The sequence below is a fragment of the Gorilla gorilla genome, chromosome 5 (assembly GCF_029281585.2).
Source record: "Gorilla gorilla gorilla isolate KB3781 chromosome 5, NHGRI_mGorGor1-v2.1_pri, whole genome shotgun sequence".
Taxonomy (NCBI): Eukaryota; Metazoa; Chordata; class Mammalia; order Primates; family Hominidae; genus Gorilla; species Gorilla gorilla.
The window spans coordinates 131765415-131781357 of NC_073229.2; the positions used below are offsets into that span (position 1 = coordinate 131765415).

Below are 15943 nucleotides of genomic sequence, written 5' to 3' on the forward strand. Positions count from 1 at the left end.
AATTACTGTAAATTTCTCATATCATCTAATATTTATCTAAATGTTAGGCACAACATGAAAATGGATACACAACTGTCAGCAAAACAGGGAAATCTGCTTGCAGTTTAACTGAAGGATTTTTGTTTCTGTTATGGCAAAAAAAAAAAAAAAAAGAAGAAGTTTCCTTAGAATAATAGGTCAAAAATGCACCTTTGTTCTGACAATCACATTTGTAGTAAAATGCAAAAAAATAGTCTCCCATTTGCTTTTCCCTGTAGTTGGCATAAATATCTAGCACATTAGTCAGAATAAAACTGTTGAAAATAACACACAAGGAGAGAGTTAGTTCATCATGAAGTGCCTTGATGTGCCTTCTTTCAGAACTTGTCACTCTGGAAAAAAGTCAGACGTGAACACAATTCTTTTGGCCCCAGTGGATATCTAGAGCCGACAGTGGGGTGGTCCACTCTCAAGAGGCAATTAGAGAATGCATTGTCTGCAGAGGATTTAAGAACAATAATAAAACCAGCTAAAAGTTGGTCTGCTTTATGTTGTTACCATGAGCCAGTGATTCTGAACAATTTTAGTGTTCACATATTCCTCCCTGAAGGGGTCGTTGGTGTCCTGTGTCCACCCTCCTTGTTAAGCCATTGTCTGGCACCCCAAGTGGGGGCAGATGTAGAATAAACCTCTGACTTTAATATATAAGAGGTTGTAAAACATTATGAACTGATTCTCTAGGGTAACGAAGGTCCTATGGATTTTGTCTAACATTGCCACCAGTTCTGTGAATGATCCAACTCATTCTTACAGATCACTTACTGGGCATCAGGCAGTGGCTGGGCTGAAGATACAGTGGTGGGAGATCAGACTCTGTCCTTGCCCTTAGGAAGCTTGTAGGCTAGTAGGGGAGACAAAAATCACACCAGTAATTCCAAGGTTGCAACCATGTTGAGTCTAAGAAGGACCACAGAGGAGATATTTGCCTTGGATAGAGAGGTTTGGGAAGGCCTTTTTAAGGAAGTGGTATGGTAGTTCTTCCAAGATTATTGGTCATACCAGAAACTAAGAAACAAACAAACAAATAATGATAATTTTTGCCCACAAGCAACTAGTTCTGTAATCTCTTAAATCTTTTTTCTTTTTTTGAGACAGAGTCTTGCTCTGTTGCCCATGCTGGAGTGTGGTGACACGATCATAGCTCACTGTAACCTCGAAGTGCTGGGCTCAAGCAGTCCTCCTGCCTCAGCCTCCCAAGTAGCTAGGACTACAGGTGCATGCCACCACACCTGGCTAATTTTTGTTTTGTTTTGTTTTGGTAGAGATGGGGTCTCCCTGTGTTGCCCAGGCTTTTTGAATATTTAGGGTAAGGTCTACCATAGGGACTACATCCTAGAGGTTGAGTGTTCCTTATCCAAAATGCTTGGGACCAGAAGTGTTTGGGATTTTGGAATATTTGCGTTGTATATACTTACTGGTCGAGCATGCTAAATCTGAAAATTGAAAACATGAAATGCTCCAATGAACATTTACTTCGAGCATCATGTTGGGATTCAAAAAGTTTTGTATTTTGGAGCATGTGGGATTTCAGATTTTTGAATCTGGATTGCTCAACCTGTATATCCCCCTCTCATAGCACAATGGTTCACTCCAGTGGGCCTGGGACCTGGTTAGAGAACGTTCTGGCAGCTATGCCAAGGGCCTCCCCTTGATAGCTGTAGGCACTCTCCTTAGATCAGCAGTTCTCGCCCTTCCTTGGTACATTACAGTCACCTGAGAGCTTTCTAAAAACCACCCGTGTCCAGGCCCCAGTTAAAGCAGAATCTTAGAAAGGGAGGGGGTCAGATACCAATATGTTAAAAAAAAAAAAAAAACAAACACCCCAGATGATTCTAATATGCAGCTGGGGTAGCGAATTCCTGCGTTAGATGAATGCACTGAATTCCACTTATTCCTGTCATAGTAATTTAACATTACACATTAAAAATTTCACAATGCAAAGGGGATTACAGTGGTGAGAAGTGTGCGTGAGTTATTTGTGCACACAAATACACGTGAAGGTGATGGTTCAAGAACTTCTTGTACTTTGCATGCTTTTCATTTCTGTGGCATGTAGTGGAAACACAGCAAATGGCTGAAGGATAGAATTTCTTGGACTCTGGAGTCAGGGTGGGTGTTAGAGGACAGGCCATTCCCAGAGCCATGGAAGTTTGATGCAGAGGTGAACATAACGGTTCAATAAAAAAGCAAGTTTCTAGCTTTCTCTCTCCACTTCCGAATCTCTTCAATCCCCCTCTCCTTTCTCTTCCACTGCTACTTTATTTAACCTCATAAATTATGCGGCTTTATATGAAGTCTGTAGCCCCTTTGAGGAAGCATGTTCAAATATTAGATAATGGGATTTTTTTTTTTGTCCTTTAAACACACAAAAAACATTGTGTGCACCTTACATGTAAGTGGAATGAATGTATTTTTGCCACTAATGTTGAAAATATCCTTAGGCATCTGGTGTGTATGAATGTGTATACATAGTACATGCATAATAAACACATTCCACCTTATGAATATTTATATACAAGATACATATATATTGAATATAGACATACATATGTAAATAGTAGCCCTTGAAAATTATATGCAAAGTATGTTTCCAAGCATATATATCATAGTGCATCAGGAATATAATAAAGCTACTACCAAGTTTAGCATATTTTGAGGTGGCATTTTCTACAGAGTTGTTTATGGTAGGTTCTACTTACTATCCACGTATGGGTTTTTTCCATCACTTAAATGTTTGTTAAATATCAACTAAAAGTAAGGCACTGGGCATGGCAGAACAAGAAAGATGAAATTGTTGTGGTCCCTGCCTTTAAGAGACCTGTACCTCATAGAGTGGCTTAACATTTTGTTATGAAGAATCTAATATTGTCACTGCCCAATGGCATCTTCCTACTTTCTTACAACTGCCTTTCATTTATCTATGCCACTGCTGCCTTTGCCAGTTGGGATTTAAAATGTGACCCATTTGAGCTATATTAATTTAAACCCTGGCTTAGCTGCAAAGTTGTTCCGATGCAGTAAGAAGAAACATCGTTGGTCTCAGTGCCTTGTAGCCACTGGACATGAACAACAATTAAACTTTTTTCTCTGTCGCATATAGCCAATCCTATAACTGCATTTTTATTTTAGTCTGATTTAGTAGGAAAAAAAGGTACAATAAAAAGGCACCAAGCATGAGGGATGTTATAAATCTCAAAAGTGAACCAAAAGAGAGCAGTCTCTTTTCCCCACAAACTTCTTGTAACCTAAATATTACTGACCATGACATTGCACTTCCAAGTTCCATCTAGTTCCCTCCCTGGACTAGGTAGCAGAAGCTTTCTTAAACACAAGCAATACATTCTAAAATGTACAAAATATGGATCTCTTTCTAAAATGACAAGCCCCAGTATAGCCAGGGAGCTCTGAGTGACACTCATCAGGGCAGATTTTGCTCCATTAAAGGAGAAACAATACATAAGCATTGTCTTCTCTGCCACAGTGTATGCTCATTGTTTTCTGCCCCCTCAATCCATACATAACAACAGGTAGTTCTCAGCTGTTCCCTTGGTGCCAGACATACATTTTATCTAAAGAGACAGCAGACAGAACTACCTGCTGCTTCCTGTGCGGCTCTCCCTGTGTTTCTCTCCTTTTTCCTACTTCACTAGGGCTTTTAAAAATCAGCTGGCAGGGAGCCAGGAGCTCATCATTTTAATGCAGTGTAAAATGGAATATGCATAATTATATGCAAGCCATATGTGAGGGAGACAGCTCAGCTGTGAATTTCAGGAGGCCAGGAAAGAGAGAGCAGTTAGGGCTAAGATGAGATGAGAGCAGAGCGGAGTGCAAGTGTCACGCAAATGAATGGTTTAATGAGTGTGCTGCAGACACGCCCCCTTTCACCTACCTCTCCCTTCTCTCCCACTCCAAACCAGAAACCAGTGGAGATTAGAAAGAAGACTGTATGCAAGCGGTATTGCTAATGGGTTCTGTTAATGTCTCCATTTAAACTTCAGCTTTCTTAATTAACAGCGTAGATCAAAATAACCAGTAACTTTTAATGCAGCTTTTAAATTAAATCTTTTTTTTTTTTTTTTTACTGCATTTGATTGAAGAATCATGGTTCTTACCAGATCATCGCTCCTTTTAGATCTTTATTTAAAAATGGAGGGGAATCAGTTTATCTCTAATAGTATTACAATGCAAAATATAATTATGCAGATTGCTTTTCTTATGGCCTTGCTATTAGAATTTTTTAAAAGTGCATTATCTAGAGATTGCTTAAGCATGCCAAAAAGTTTAAACACGTATGTATGTCATATAATCCTAAATGTGCAATGAACAATGCGCACTGAAAAACTAAGGTGGTGGTAATTGCCAACAAAATTATTTGATTTTGGTTTGCTTGATATTGTTTTAAATATTACACCACAATGAATTTGCATGTTCAAACTAAACAATGTAAAGAAAAATAAATCCCAAATTTTGATACCTAAAAGGCGTACTGCGTATTTAAACAAACTTCTTAATATTGTTGTTATTTCTGGATTCCCGTTTGTTGAATGATCTGAGCTGTTATGCTTTTTAGCTTTCTTTCTTCCATTATTTGTAAGTCCCTAAATAGGCCATTATATTTCCCTTCAGGCTAGAGATGAAGATGGACATGCTGAAAATTTTCCCCAGCAGCACTATGCTAAGGAAACTCCAAGGCTTGCCTTCAAGAATAACTGCGAACTACTTGTAAGAATAACATACTTACAACAAGTCTAGAATGTTACTTTAGCACAGTGAAAACAGTTTTTGAAAGGGTTTGTTCATGATTACATAATTGATGAAATATTATAGTTTTCTGTATAGAGTTCTAAATGCTAATTCTGATATCACTGAATATTAATTTTAAGATCTCAAATTGTTTGCAAATCTTTTATATCTGATTATAGAGCTTGAATGGCCCTGTCTTTATTAGCTTGTTGTGTTTAGTAGTTTATAAGCAGCCACTTGGAGAATGGCTAGTAAAGTTAAAAATATAGAGAAAGACAGTTGATATATGTAGCTTGGGAAAAAACAACCTCACCCTCACCCCTCCTCCTACGTCCTCATTGTACACTATTTTAGGAGACAACATGGTAATATTTTGTTCTGCTAGGGAAGATAGCAGAGTTGACACGCAGTACTCCCTTTAGAATTCAAGTATTCCTCCACTCTCTTGCCAAACTTAATCGTCTCTCCTATGCAGAAGGAGTCAAAGCAGTGACAGGGTGTGGGGATGTTTACAAGTCGTGAGAGGGAGGATATCAGCTGTGACATTGAGACTCTGTTCCAATGCAGGGTTAATTTGCTGTTCATTTTAGCATTTACAGCCAGACAAGATGAAAAGCAAGCAGGAATGCCTATTATATTTCTATTAAATGAATCTGTTGGGACCTAATGTTCTTGATTAGCTTTTGAAAATGAGTGCTCTGCAATGCATTTTCTGTTTACCTAAAGTAAACAGAGAATGAATTGTCATTTATTTAGAGATTCAAACACTCCTTTTGAAAATGAAGCTTTATGAGGGATCTAGCTATGTTGTCCCTAAATGTTCTTTTCTTTTCAATTGCATTAAAGCAAAACATTTGCTCCAACTAAGTGAAAACACTGAAAGAGAATGAAGATGCTCAGTTGTTACATTTTGAGGTAGTCTAATTTCTGTTTAGTTTTTTGGCCGAATATAGTACAGCTCTGCCAGGTCTCTGCATTAGGAAATCCCACATGTAACAGTCTTTGGATTTAGCTCTGATACCAACTGTTCATTAAAAACAAAGTGTCCAAAGAGCAGAAGAGACAAAAATACAGTTCTTACCCATTCTAGCCGCAGTAGCTACATGTTGACAGCAAGAACCTCCTTTTCCCCCTCCACAGTCTGCACAGTTACAATTACACTACTTATTCTGTGTGTGTAGTCCCTTGACCAACAAATCCACAGGCAAATTTGCTGCTTATAAATGTAATTTTTTTCTGAAATTTTAACTTACCTTATGTTTTATCTTAGGACTCTTAAACTTCCAGGACTGCTAGCATTACCTATTCTGAGGAAACCCTTTTTGTTCATTTCAGTTTTAATGTGTCTCTGTAACTACGATTATTCAGCAGAAGACCACAGAGGCCCTTATGCTGTGTTTTGGTATCAGAATGCTTTGGGGTAGCTTACTTCTTTTTAGAGAAATTTGCAAAAGTAACATGCCATATTTAATTTTTGTCTATTTGTTGGAAAAATGAACATGCTTGAGTCCTGGTTGTGGTCAGTTTATACTGGAGGAAGCAAAACATATATGTGAACATCGTTTTTAGCTGTCTTTAGAGAAAATAGATGTTTTGTCATTGCTGTGCTTAAACACATTGTTGTGTTGGCAGTAGTTTTGAGCAATTTGGTACAATCTTCGTCCTTCCAGTCACTGTTAGAAATGCTTTATTTTGGTCAGTATACTTTCCTGTGATAAAAGAAAAGGAATAAAAAGAAAACATAAGTAAGCTTATTTCTCCAAGGAGAAATTTAATTTTTTTCAGCTGTAAGAAAAGTGGTGGTGTTTGGCTGGTTATGAAGCCCTGAGAAGTTATGCTTCTATATGAAAAAGACTTGTTCATTCATAAGAAAGAAATAGGAAATCCTTGGAGTTTTCTTAGTGCAACTTAGAGCAGATTTTTAAAGAATCTGTCAGAGAAGATTGCAAGCTCCACTCCAAAGTACTTTTTTAGCTGAAGGGTGGTTCTGCCATCTTCTTGCATGGATTGCTGCAAGAGTAGTAGCCAGTTTAGAAAGCATGGGAGCTCTGGAGAAAGCACTGAGGGCACAGGGTGCTTCTGGGCCCCCAGATGATCAGGAGCACGTGGCTGGATGACTAGTACTCTGTGCCACAGACACTGACAGAAAGTGCCCTGGCCAGGTAGACGGGACATTGCCTTGACTTTATTACTGACTCTCTAATGTCTCTGCCCACTCCCCACCCCCACATGCCTGCTTCTTGGAAGAGGGAGGAATATTAAGTAACTTAAACAAAAGCAAAGCAAAATCGATGCCCAGAATACACAAGTATGTGTAATCAGAAGGCACTGACAAAGAAAGCATTGGTTGATAGAAAAATCTGCTATGCAACTGTAGATTTCCTGTAGGGTATTGATTTTTCCATTTAAATCCCAAACTGTGATATGTGCCTTCACACTTAATGTACAACACAGATGACTAGATATTTAGCTTTGTGGCCAAGATCCTTTAGTTGGTGACTGTGCAGCAGTCTCCTTATGCTTTTTATTAATTTTGAAAATGAAAGGCTGTCAAGATGAGTGACATTAGATAAAACGAGTACTATTTGATATGTCACAATTCAGTGTGGCCCCACCTACCTCTTCATAGATAGTCATGCACACTTGCAGGCATGCGCACACACGTGCACACACACACACACACACGGGTGTTTTGCTGGCATATCTAAGTTTATGACTAAAGAAAACTTTTAATAAAAGAAAATGTAGGAAATTTCTATCATGTTAACAGTGTAGCAGCCTGGTTTACAAGAGCCTGGAAAAGGGAACATTTAGAGCCAGCCATGGGTGAGACTAGCCCAACTCCATTCTTGGTCCCTTTATCATTACTGCCTCTTTCTTCTGGGACTAGAAGGCTTCTCATTTCCTCTATTCAAATGCTCGTATCTCTGGCTAGAGGTGGGTTCAGAGCTAGAATGAGGAGGATCATAAGTGTGTTATGAGCTCACTGTTTCTCCTCAGCCACGACTTTCTCAATTTTTGAAAGCCCACTGAGAGTAAGACCTTGCAGAAATATAGCATAAGCTGGGCCATTGGAGGGGAAAGACCTCTAGTGAGAAGAAGAGGAACATTGAGAGGGTTTTGAGAAGGAACTGAAGACTCCTGAGCCTACTCCCCACGTTTTCAAAAGACCAGTCCAGAGAACATCCCTGTGTTCAGGAAGAAGGTCAAAATATAACCAAAGAACAACAGCAACTGATGGAGTATTATTTGGTTGGAAAAAAAGCCAGGCTTAGGAAGTTTGAAAGGGGAACTAAGGGAAAGGAAACTCAGAGGGGTAAAATCAGCCTGTCTCCCTCAATTCCAGATTCCTGAGTCATCACCTAGACAACGTCTGAATCCCTTTGGCTTTTCCTGAGGCTGTTAGGGGTGAGGGTTTTGCAGAGGGAAAGGGAGGGAGCTCACAGCTGGAAGGTGAAATAAAAATAGCATCAAGGAAGAATTCTTCCTGGTCACTTACAATGCCTGTGTAGGGAGAATATGAAAACTACTTTAGTTTTATGGCTGTGTGATCAGAAGTGATGAGAGAAGAGATGCTTAGGCTATTTTTCTGTGGGCTGATTTTTCCATTTCATTTCCTCATGGATGTAGACAGGTGGATTATAAGAGTTGCATGTAGTCCTTAGGCAGTAGAAATACCCCATGCTAATCTAGGGCTCAATAAACATGACATTATTGAGCATCTTCTATGTACAAGGCATTGTACTAGACAGTGCAGGTAGGGACACAACATAGAAAAAGACACAGTCCCTTCCCTGAAGGAGCCTGCAATTCAGTAGGAGAAATAAGGCACATACAGTATCATAGTCGTCAAAAATGTGGGCTCTCAGGTCTTGCCCCAGCTGGACTTTATACACTGTCATCCTGGTGGTATAGCTAAGGATCATAGGCGCAGAGGCTTAACATTTATTGTAACGTATCTGATATCACATCACACTTTTGGATCCCTGTTTCAGCCCCTTGGACCTCTCTGAGCTTCAGATCTTTTGTAAAATGTGATAATAAAAGGAAATAACCTCAGAGCATATCATAAGGATGGAAAATGATGACATATTTAAAGAGCCAGGCACATAGTAAGTGCTCAGTATATATTAGCTGCTGTTATTATCATCTTCTTATAGTCATGATTGTTATTACACAGTGAGCTGTGCCCCAAAAGAGCACTAGCAAAGTTCTTGGAGTACAGAGGAGGAAGAGATTGTTTCTGTATGCAGTCATTAAAAACTTAACAAGGGAAGATACCTTTGATCCAGGCCTTTCATGGGTTGGATTTAGATAGTTGCCAGGAAGTGTAAGGGAAGGGGGTTTTCCCAGCAGAGGAAAATAGCACAGGCATGGAGGTGGGAAAGTATGGGCCAGGTGCACTGCACCCAGGTTAGTATCTAGGTTGGCCAAGTGTAGAGTACCTGAAGGCTAAGGGGTGAACAGGCAGGCAGTCCCATATGCAGGGGTCTCAATAACTGACACTATCCTATCGAGTCTGGATTTTAGTAATTCTGCTTCATGGGAATTCCTAGCACTTCTGTGGATTAAAAACATTATTATGGAAAATTTCTAAGTATACAGAATTAAAGTAGTGGGAATCATATAATGAACCCCCATGTTCCTTTCACCTAGCTTCAACAATTATCAACTCAGGACTAATCATGCTTCATTTTCCTTCCCCGCACCCCCTCCCACTTTTTTTTGCTGTACTGTTCTGAAGTATGTATGCTTTTGTGAGGGACAGATTTGGTCTTTTGGTGTTTTTTTTTTTGTTTTTTTTTTTGTTTTTTTTTTGTAAAATCTTTAGGATCCTTCTTCTCTGGCTAGAAAGAATCCATTGATACTAATTAAACTGGGAATTGGAGCTTTGGGACAATGCATACATAAAACAAATGACTCTTGGTTATATATTGTGCTTTTCTTTTCCTGCTCAACACAACCTTGGTAAAGCTTGGCCAATCAGACCCAGTTTTAAAAGCCCTTAAAGTGAAAGACACATCACAGTGCCAGTGATGACTTGAACTTTATTTACTCTCAGGCCCCTGGTTCTAAGTGTATTCATTTAAAAACAAGATTGGATGTCTTTGCAATCCAGCCCAACTCACCAGTACATGTTAGCCTCTCACAGTAGTGAGGGGAAATTCTGGATGGCTGCCATATATTAGCCATTGCTAGAACTTTTCTGCTAGATCATGAAGATATAACAAGGACCCCTGAAAGGTGATAGAAACTGCCCTGTTTCATTTGAAACTTAATAGATGTCTCAGAATAGGTGCAGTTGACCAGAGACCCTCCCCTTAATGCTTTTGGTCTAATGAAAGCCAGATTTATGCCCCAGCTCAACATGAATTTACATACTATTGCTTTGATTTTACAGCTGAGCAGCACAGGCACTGAAAATTAAAATCATGATGACACACTGGAACTCACATCACATCAAACGAAACATCATATGATGTATGCATACATTGTATACTGTGTATCAGTTTCCTGAAGTAGTCACTGCAATAGCCCCACAGGTGTAAAATAACCAGAAAATCCCAGGGGGACTGGCTGCTGTCTAGAGAAACTTAGCCTGTCTCACCATTTTTTTTTCCCCAGCCATCTCCCAGATCCCTTTAGTTTGTGGTTATTCCTGTATTCCCGTAGTTTCCTAAACTATCTTGGAAAAATAGAACTTTCCAGAAATAAAAGTCACAATCTTAGACTAAGCAAGAGGCAGTTCTGATAGTGGTGGCATAATTATGCTCTCCAGCAAGACCATCTAGACTTTAATACAGGCAGAAGGGATGGATTCCACTTGAGTCATATTTCATCTGCACATTCCTCTGTTCCCATCTGTGCTGGTGTTTCATCTTCTTCTCCAGCTTTGTCTGCCACTTTCCTCTCACTCTTCAGCCTGTTGGCTCCCATTTCTGCCATAGTCTTGTAGTTCAGGTCCTTTCACTTTTCCTATATAAAGACCTTCTTGACCACAGTTGACCATCTCCCCTCCTTTCCCGTGCATGCAAACTCTATTTTACCTCTCTTTGTAATTCCATTATTTGAGAGAAAAGCCACATGAGGGAGGGCTAGAGTTGCTCAGCTTCTGCTCTGATATAGGGGCCTTATTGGGGGATGGAGTCTTGATTTGGCAGGCTCTCCTTTCCAGAGCATGGGGGATCTTTGCCCTTCAGATTTCAGAGCCATTGTCTACAAATGTCAGAGGTATAATGGTTTGGTTTTCATGCTGGCTTCTCACACAGTCCATCACAGTGATTCTTGGAGCCAGAGGGAGGTATGGAAGACTGTGTGTTCTCCAAGGGAGGCACTGTGGTCTGGTGGATAAGAGTGGGAGTCCCAATCCTTTCTCCGCAGATGTGCTAGCTGTGCACTCTGGGCAAGTTTCTCACTCTCCTGAGCCTCAGCGTCTTTATCAATATGACGAGAATAAATACAGCACCTGCCTACCTCATGGGGTTGTTTCAGCAGTCAATGAGATCATGTATATGAAGCATTTAGTATACCTAGCACCTAATAAAAGCTCAACAACCAGTAGTCTTATTACTAACAAAATGGAGCTAGAAGGATGCATTAGTTTAAACAAAATCTTGAGGCAGATACTGGGAGTACCTGTCTTTATTCTTCAACTTGAGTCTCCTCCCAGTTTGTTTGGATAAAAACTCAAATGTAATATTTTTAATTTGGGTAAAAGAACTTCTGAGAAAGGGTTGAACATCTATCCACTTGCCTTTTTATGCCTAGGGAACTAGAGATACTTGTTGGCGGCATCGCAAATGTTGCTGACTTACGAAGTACTGCAGTATCTGAATACCTTTTTGTAGGATAATCTAAAATTTCCAAAAAATAGTATAGTGTTGTAGTGAAGAACTTGGACTCTTAAGCCTGATTATTTTGTTCAGATTCAGAAATCCCCTCCACTCCACCCACTGGCTGTATAGCCTTGCCCAAATCACTGAATCTCTGTGTGTCTGCGTCCTGGTGTGTGAAATGAGGACAATAGTAGCTATTGGGTAGGGTTGGCCTGGGGTCTAAGTGATGACTGCCTGTAAGGTGTTTAGAACAGTATTTGGTAAACAACTGGCACTCAATCAGTGTTGCTGTGATTATGATTTATTCCAAGGTTGCTTGCTTTCCAGTACATCATAGACTACTACTTGACCAAATTTACTAGCAATGGAGTACCTGAAAGTTTTACATGTGCACATTTGCATGAAAACCCCACAAAATTTCCTTTTGAACAGTGAAGGGGACGGCACAAAGATAATTCTTGGCACTAAGCTTAAAAAAAAAAAAGACTCAAGGAAAACTCTCTACATGGTCCCAGACCTCTTCATTCTGCCTAACCATTTAATAGTAAAATTTTTAATGTTAAAATGTGCAACTAAGAACATAAATGCAAAGCAAGGGAAAAAGGTGTAATTTACACAGAGCCATATCTGCCATAGCAAATGGATGTGCCTCTGATACCGTGCTAAGGGAAGGAGACAAGAAATCCTCCTTTGTGAGGCACCTCCAATGAACAAGCACTGTGATCTGTCTGTATAGACCCCTTTTAAGGCCCTTTATTCTCACCGTAACTTTTCTAAGTAGATATTGCTGTTTCCATTTTGGAAGTGGGGAAATTAAAATGCAGAGATGGGATACTCCTTGCTCTGGGGGAGGGCAGGAGGCCCAGTGAGCAGGCACAGAGCTGGAGCTTGACCCACATCTCTGACCACACACCCATGCTTGTGCTCAGGCCAACACATGCCACTGCCTTCTCAGGGTAGGAGCCAGGTCTTACACATTTTTACATTCCAGGGCCAGAGACGGAGTGCAGTCTATGATTGTGGAATGAAGGGATTAAGAAATTAATTCAGAATGACTCTTTCTAGTTTCTTTCTAGTAACAATTCTTTGGTAGAATTCTGAAGCCAGAAAGAACATCTATGGGGAATGTTAGGAAGGGCAATTTATTCAGAAAGTCATGGCAATGTTTGCGGATTCCCAGTGCATAATAAATTGTGGGGAACAGAGCCAAGGTATATAGTTTTTAATTTGGTAGACTTGGGACATTAAAAGATCAGCTGTAGACTATAGAAAATATATTTTTCAATATGATACAAACATTTGAGTGTCTTTTTAAAAATCTGACTGCTATAGATTTTGATCCTTTTTTTTTTTTTTAGGATCACTAAGGCTATTTAAAAAAAGCTTGAACTATTTTGGTTTGTTAGGGTTGTATTCCTTAGAGTGAATGGATCTATTTCTTTTGAGATTTCTGGCAATAAATTAGCATATGGGAGTCAGTCATATTCTCCTTTATTGTTTTAATTACTAGAACTGAACAATTGCCTAAAATACCAAAGAGAATTCACCCCAGTGGCTTCAAGGAAACTATAGATCATATATCAAGCAAAACCAGGAAATCAGATAGGATATCAATTATCAATATTAAAATGTACCAGTAACCAGCCAGAACTAATATTAATCATATTCAGTCATGTGCTTAGTTTATGGTTAGAAGAACAAGCTAATGAAAGTCTCTTGAGAGGAAAAGGGAAAGAGTATAAAAAATATTTGAAGTGGAGAAGAATGACATATGTGATTAATAAGAGAGGCAAGAAATTAGAGATGGGAGGACTGGTAAGGCAATTTTAAAAGGGAAGAAGGAAGATAGCAGCCCAGGTTAAGCTTCAAATGAGCAGGTTCAGGAAAACAAGATTCTTCAAAATAATGTATTTCATTGCATTTTGGCTTAAAATATTTTTCCTAATTGTATTTTTGCACACTTCCTACTCTTTTGGTCTCTTCCTGGAGAGCTACATGCTACCAGGAACTGAGACTTTTGCTAGAGTACAGTACTCATTCTCTCTTAATTCCAGATGAGTCTGCCCTGGCGGAGAGCTTTGTGTGTCAAGAGCCTTGTCTCTCTCGTTCATTGCTGGATCCCTGAGAACCATGCTTAGCTCACACCATTTTTCATGAATTCTGAGATGCACTTTCCCCCCTAACATTTTAATATCTCAGAAATGGGAGTCATATATTACAATTGATGACCTGTCATTGTTTAATTGCCAGTGTTTTTTTTTTTTCCTGGTGGTATTAAAATAAAGGCATTGTAACAACCAATGGTGATATAGATTCAATGAACCATGGAGGTGGACGCTTAAGAATTATTTGTTGAATGAATGTATGCAATAACATATCTCCCTGGTTCTAGTTCAGGTAAAAATGAAATGCTTATGAGTTGGTTCTGGATTGTATTTCTGCCGCCAGTGAGGCAGGGTAGAGGTTGGCCTCTGGCTATCTTGGCTGAGCATTTTAATGCTGTTCACTTTTCCTTGAGTGGAGCTGATAGATGGCTTGTTCATTCTTGCAAGTGAAATGTTAAATCAATTAAGACATACCCCAGATAAGCTGAGTTTAAAATAAGAAACTTTACTTTTGCCTTGATTTTCCAGAAAATTGCTTTTTGTTCTATTTTGGATTGCATGTCCATCAATATTTCTCTTGAAAATTCATGGAGATACATAGGTAGATGAGCAATAATCTCTTTCTCTGTCTCTCTCAATAAAACAAGCTATAGATTTCATTAGGATAAAGTATGTTTCTATAGATTAGGATGCCCTTATCCATCACCACCACCACCACCACCATCTCTTAGAGAGCTTCCCAACCTACAGAAGAGACAAAGTATATGTAGGTGTATTATCCATACTTTAGAATTTCATAATCCACATTCAGTATATCAAATTGTATAGAAGTTATGCCTCAGACTTAACCATGTGAAGTACTCTGCTGTTTTTTTGGTGTTCTGATCTCATTTTAGTTTGATTTCCTTTGAATGGAAAATTTGAACCTGATTTTGATATTGGAGCAGGATGTGCTATTTGTTTCTCTATGTGAACAGGGAGGGGAAAAGAAACACGTGAACATTTTTAAGTGGCAAAGCCAGAGATGGGAAGGGAGGCAATATTGAACATGTGCTAGGATAAGGCTTTCATATAAAAAGTGTTCAGATACTAAGATATGTGAAATATTTGGGGCCCTTCATTAGATAGCTATTTCAATCAGTGATGCTTTTAAGTTCCAAATTGTCTGGTAATTATGTAAAGACGCTCCAGTGAAACACCATTTTTGGCTTAGGGAAATATTTATATACTTACCAGATAGCTTGAATTTTGAAAATATGCAACGTTATTACATAGCTACCATATAAAATACAATATATGAGGGCAGATTTATATATCCCATGTAGAAATGTGGGTATTTATATATAGGAAAAGGAAAATAAACAAGCATTACTGAAGTATTTATGAGTTTATGGCATTTAACTCATCTCAAACATTTATGCAGTATTTTTTCTATACTAATTTAATGTTTATATATGAATGCATAAAAATAAATAACATGGAAAAATTAAGTTGTAATGGAATTTTTATTTTCATTTTTCCTTAGCCTTCATGCATTTTGATTTTTAAACAATGTTCTGACTGTCATCAAATCAGCCAAGTTGAAAATTGAGCTGCATCAATGGAGACAGCCGGTCTTGATAATTCAAACCAAAAAGACCTTTTCTTGAGGGATATATTCTCCCTGGTTTATTTGGTCTGAGTTGTTTCTCATAGCTCTAATTTATTCTTTTGTATACACTGCATGAAGACAATGTCTATAGAGATTTAAAGCCTTAAAAAAACTGGGTATTTAATGTCATGGACACATCTCAAAAAGTGGAATTCACATGAGAGCAGGTGGTTATGGGGTGTGTGTGTGTTACCCAGATTTTTAAGACATTTGTCTTTCAATCGACATGCATTTATTAGGTACCTGCTGTCTCCCCAGGGCTGGGCTTAAAAGTCATGTGTTGCAGTGCAAACAAAGTATAATGTAAAATGTGCATCCTTCTCATAAGAAGTTTACAGATTTGGGCTAGACAAAGAGAACTTTAAAAAAAAAGTTTACAAACTATGCTTATATGAACAATGTACTTCCAGTGTATAATAAAGTGCCAGATGGTGTGGCATGGTGACTAGACAATAGGAATACGTATTAAAATATGTATGTGTGCAATAAGGAAGTAAAGGCCGTTTAATAGGGAAGAAATGATGGCCTGGAGTCATCAGGAATAGGTCCTTGGAAGAGATGAAGGTTGG

General features: G+C 38.8%; 1 protein-coding gene across 2 annotated transcripts in view; it reads left to right on the forward strand.

The window, feature by feature from the left end:
- The window catches only part of SOBP (sine oculis binding protein homolog), a 145337-nt gene that overhangs the window by 92316 nt on the left and 37078 nt on the right, over positions 1 to 15943 (forward strand). The window contains exon 5 of one of the 2 annotated variants that reach the window (XM_031012401.3): positions 4666 to 4761. The exons of the other annotated variant lie outside the window; for it this stretch is intronic. Coding sequence (XP_030868261.1) covers positions 4666 to 4761 — 96 coding nt within the window. The remainder of the gene's footprint in view (positions 1 to 4665; positions 4762 to 15943) is intronic. 2 annotated transcript variants of the gene reach the window in all.